Consider the following 5,013-nt stretch of genomic DNA (forward strand, 5'->3'; position numbering starts at 1 on the left):
GCCCGCGCGCCCCCGAGCAGGCGACAGAGCGGCGCGCCGCTCGAGGCCCCCGCTGAGCCAAGGCCCCGCCGCTGTGTACCCTGGGAAACGTAGTCCGCATTGCGCCTAGCGGGAGGGCGGCGCCTTGCGGCAGAGGTTGGGAGCACGTGGGCTGGGGACGCGCGGAGCCCCGCGGACCCCAGACCTACTGCCGGCGACAGGGGCAGACCCGCGGGAGGCGCTGATGAGCTGCTCCCTAGGAGGATGTGACTGAAGGGGCCGGCGGTTGGAGCTGGGAATGCAGGCTAGAGGATAAGGTGTGTGTTGGGGGTTGGCGGGGAGAAACAGGTCACTCTGGTGCCGCGCTGCCGGCGCCTCCTGGGGCCCAGGAAGGGGGCGGCCTGGGCAGAAGGCACCAGCACCGCCCTAAGAAGGAAGGGGGCTTGGCGCGCCCCAGGAATAAAAAAGGACGGCTCTCCGGAATGCCCAGAGAGCAACCAGGAAACCACATACCATGGACAGTACTCGGAGAATTTCCTAAGGTGCTTGGAAGCAACTTCTCTTGATGAGTAATTAGAATAAGAATAGCTCACCTTTAAGTGCTAGGAACAAGCAGTACTTTGCATACCTTGGTCAGATTCTCCCGACAACTCTGAGGTGGGTTTTTTAGTCACCATTTTCAGATGAGGAAACAGGTTGAGGAAGTTGAGGAAACAGGTTGAGGAAGTTGAGCTTTTCTTGTCCAGGGACACACAGCTAGTGTAGCAGAGACCAGCCATAGATCTGGTCAGCCTCAGACCCCAGCAGCCCCTACTCCTCACACTTCCACTTGTCCTTATATTAACTCTTATTTTTAAAGTTTATTTAAGTCATCTCTACACCCAAACGTGGGGCCCAAACTCACAACCCTGAGATCAAGAGTCACGTGTTCTTCCAACTGAGCCAGCCAGGTGCTCCGTCCTTTTATTAACCCTTGCCAGCGATCCCAGCAGGGCAAAAAATAATCAAAAGGGCAAGGAGGACCTCTGTACTTGTATTCTGTGGAGGAAGCAGACATTGGCAATAGCTGCTGAGGCTGAAGAAGGTGAGTGTAGGCTTCCCTGAGGAGGAGAAACTTGGTCTGGGCTTGAAGAATAGAGAGAAATGGGTGAGGAGGGGGGCTCGATTAGCGTGGAAGCAAAACCTAGTGGGAATCTAGTCATTCAACAAATCTTTTTTTTTTTTTTAAGATTTTATTTATTTATTTGACAGAGAGAGAGAGAGACAGCCATCGAGAGAGGGAACACAGCAGGGGGAGTGGGAGAGGAAGAAGCAGGCTCCCAAAAGAGCCGGGAGCCCGATGCGGGGCTCTATCCCAGGGTCCTGGGATCAGGCCCTGAGCTGAAGGCAGACGCTTAACGACTGAGCCACCCAGGCGCCCCTAGTCATTCGACAAACCTTAAGTGGTGTTTCAAATGGGCAGTGATGATTGAATTTGCATTTTAGAAAAAACTATCTGTAGGATGTAGGATAAATTGAAGGAGTGGTCTTTTCATCATTTGGGGATGCAGGGAGAGAACCCCTGGTTTTCATCAGATTCCCTAAGGACTCTACAACCCCAGAGCAGGTTAAGAACCACTCCTGTGAACCAGAAAGGTGACGTCATGTGGTGCAGATGGTCCTAGATCTTTTCTCTGATCCCTGAGCTTTCTACACAGCCTCTCTTTTCCCAGATGAGACCTCAGTGAGTCGGCCAGTGCACATACACTCTGTCGCAGGGGAAATAGGGCCATCCTTGGACAAGAGAGGAGGAAAGCCATTGGCAAGTGCAGGCGGCAGCACATGGAACCCCACACCTCGATCGATTCCTGGATGAACCAAATGGAAAGGGAAGTTTCGGGTGCTCCCTGCAGCTGGAAAAGCTGCCATTTCACAGCCGCCTGTAGTTTTCCATCTTACAAGAGGTGGCGACTTGATAGCCTTCTGGAGGAGACCATGCCTTGGTTCTGGGAAGACCACTCAGACGGGCAGTGTATTTTGCAAATATGAAACAAAGACTGTGGTCAAGAATGGAGCTACCAGGGGCGCCTGGGGGGCTCAGTCCGTTAAGCGTCTGCCTTCAGCTTGGGTCATGATCTCAGGATCCTGGGATCGAGCCCCACATCAAGCTCCCTGCTCAGTGGGGAGCCTGCTTCTCCCTCTCCATCTGCCTGCTTGTGCTCTGTCACATAAATAAATAAAATCTAAAAAAAAAAAAAAAAGACTGGAGATACCAGAACCACCTGTGGCTCCTGGGAGTGGAAAGTGCTCCGCCTGGTGAGGTCATGTGCCAGTGACCCCTGCTAAGTTGTAGGCAGAGAACGGCAGCTCTGGAGCTTGTTCTTTTGGGGGAAAGTGGCTTTATTTATTTTTTTTTAAAGAGGGTTTTGGGTTCTTGTGGGACCGTGTTCTTCTTAGAGAAGGTACTGTTTCATCTGGGACTTTGTGAGATGTTGGGCACAATCTCTCTGGGCCCAGAATGCAGCCTTGAGTTGGAGGGACCCTACTTGCTCAAGGACTGGCAATCAGGACTGTTGAGAGCCAACACCTTTGGCTTGGGTCCTTCTGTCTCCTTTAAGTGACTCTAAGAGCAGAGATGACCACTAAAGGGCAGGGCCTGGGGGCTAGGCCAGGTTTTCAAGTCTTTCCAGCAGGGGCTTCCTGGGCCCAATGACCCTGCTTGACGGGTTTCCCCCTTCATCCTCAACCAGGGCCAGGGCCCAGGCCTCCATGAGGCATCTGCAAACTATATGGCACTGGTGCCATTTTCTTCGGGTGGGGTGGGAAGGGCTGGAGACTGAATCAGTCTGGAAGCAGAGAGAGGGGGCGAAGGGGTGTTTGAAGGCAGTGTGAGAGCACTAGAGTTTGGGGAGCACCCGGAACTGGGGCAGTGAACACCAAAGAGTGGAAGCACAGACCTGTTTCTCCTTCTTGACCCAGAATGCACACAGCCCTCACTTTGGCCTGTTCCTCACTCTCGCCTGGGTGAAGGGGGCACAGGTGCCCAAGCAGCCAGGCACTTCGACAGTTTGGAAGGAATTTTGGTTAGCAGTGGCAGATGCCCGAGGGTCCCCGCCCTCAGCCGGCTCCCTCCCACGGTGCCCTCAGGCACACCTGGCTGCAGCTACTGCCCTTGTGCTCACAGCTGCCAACCTCCAGCCCAGCTCTCCTCAGCTCCAGACCAGCATATCCCTTCCTCCCGGCAGCCCCTCTGCACGCCCCATGGTTCCTCAGACTTGGCATCCTTTCCAAACACAGGCTCTCATCTTATTTCCAGAGAACATCATATTGGACAAATTCACAGGACCCAGGAAACAGGGTTTCACAGGGACATGCGGGAAAGCTCAGAGGGATTGCACTGACTTTTGAGAGATGATTCGGGGACACTGTGGAAGGCCAGAGTCGGCACTAACCCTCCCTTCCTTCCAGTTGCAGGTATGTACCTCTTAGCTTCTTGTCCTTTTTCATAGTATCTGTCAAACTGAACTTACATAATTATTTATTGTCTGTCTCTCCTGAGTTAAGCATAAGGGCAGGGATCATGTCCCTTTCACTTCTGTATCTCTGGTGTCTAGTGTCTGACATATAATAGGTAATTAATAAATATTTGTCAAATGAATATCCTTGTTCACCACTCAAAATGCGGGTCCCTCTGGGGGGCCCTCAGTCCTTTCCTGCCCTTTTATTTCCTTTGATGCTCTCTGCTTCATTCCCACGAAACCAGCTGCACCTCCGTCCCCACCGGCAGCCTTTTCAGATGCTCTTTTGTCCTGGGCTGCTTCATGGAGTGTGGGCAGTGAGCTGTCCACGCTGGATTGTCTACAAGCAGAGGCAGTGTATGCACCTGTCAGGGTGCCCTAGAGGGTAGGACATAGATGAGTGACCATGGGATGGGGCAATGTGTGGTTCTCTGTGTCATTACACATTGACTGAAGCCCCCAGAATGCCTGACGTGACAAGGGTAGGGTTCTCTCCACCTGTAACTCCAGGTCCCAAGTGCTGGCAACCGTGCAGGGGGGTTGTGAGCTGGCCTGTCAGGACTGGAGAACACACCTGTGCTACCCACTCTGCCTGTATTCCATGCCCCATGTCCTAGAGCTGCTGGGTGGAGGCAAGTGAGGGAAAATCCAGGCCAGGCCTGTGATTGCAGAGTCAGCCTGAAGTGAGGGGGATGGCCAGGGCAGGCTCCCCATCCAGCTGCTCTTACCCAGCCAGTCCTACTGCTCAGGAAAGGATCCGACAAACCACGGAAGTAAATAAATAACTTAGGAATAATAAATAGGGGTCCAGCTCCCACGAGTGCGTACAGGCCCGGTGGGCAAGGCAACTGCAGTGTGTCTCCTCGGATTCCCGGCCCCCAGGGCCTGGGCTGAGGCTTGGGATCTCCGGCAGTGCTGGGTTCTCCGGAGGAGGAGTCCTGGGTCCGTGGCTGAGTCAGTGCCAGAGTCTGTGAGAAGCGGGTCCTGAGTTCTCCGCAGCGGAGGTGTCTGGTGTCTGCAGAGCTGGGACTGGCAGGGTGAGGAACTGGGGCGGCAGGTCAGTCGTCCCTCCATCTCTCGAGGGCTCAGGGCCATCACTCGCCCAGCTGCGGCCCCCGGCCCTCCCTCGGGCTCTCCCGCGGGAGGGCCCCGGGTGCGAGGGGCCGCGGGCGAGGGTGCAGTCCGCCAAGCCCTGGAGCGAGGCCTCAGCCCAGGCAGCCGCAGGCAGTGGCCGACAGGCGGTCCACGGTCCTCCAGGTGCTGTTGACGTCCATGAAGGAGACCGCCTCGTAGCGCGTGGGGCGGCAGCACGGCTGGCTGACGGGCCGGGAGCCCGGCGGCGGCCGCAGCGCCCCGGCGCCCAGCAGACTGGCCAGGCTGAGGTCGTGCGGGGAGCGCGCGCGGCGGCACGAGCCGCTGCAGAAGCGGAAACGCACCAGCTCGTCGGAGCTGTGGCCCAGGCCCAGCGCGCGCACCGGCACCAGCTGCGAGCGCAGGCGGCAGCCCCGCGCCCCCGCCGCCCGCGCGCGGCTCCCCC

The 5,013-nt window shown here is 56.2% G+C and overlaps 1 protein-coding gene and 1 long non-coding RNA gene across 2 annotated transcripts in view; one reads left to right on the forward strand and one right to left on the reverse strand.

The window, feature by feature from the left end:
- Nucleotides 1–116: 116 nt before the first annotated feature.
- LOC103670804 overlaps nucleotides 117–5,013 on the forward strand; it is a 6,790-nt gene continuing 1,893 nt past the window's right edge. Inside the window, exons 1-2 of the long non-coding RNA XR_005834181.1 lie at nucleotides 117–296; nucleotides 3,275–3,432. This is a non-coding gene — a long non-coding RNA (uncharacterized LOC103670804). The remainder of the gene's footprint in view (nucleotides 297–3,274; nucleotides 3,433–5,013) is intronic.
- Nucleotides 4,682–5,013, reverse strand: part of LOC121102101 (artemin-like) — a 1,051-nt gene continuing 719 nt past the window's right edge. The window contains 1 exon segment of the mRNA XM_040627407.1: nucleotides 4,682–5,013. This exon segment is cut by the window's right edge and continues 11 nt beyond it. Coding sequence (XP_040483341.1) covers nucleotides 4,682–5,013 — 332 coding nt within the window.

The sequence above is a fragment of the Ursus maritimus genome, unplaced genomic scaffold (assembly GCF_017311325.1).
Source record: "Ursus maritimus isolate PB19 unplaced genomic scaffold, ASM1731132v1 scaffold_12, whole genome shotgun sequence".
NCBI lineage: Eukaryota > Metazoa > Chordata > Mammalia > Carnivora > Ursidae > Ursus > Ursus maritimus.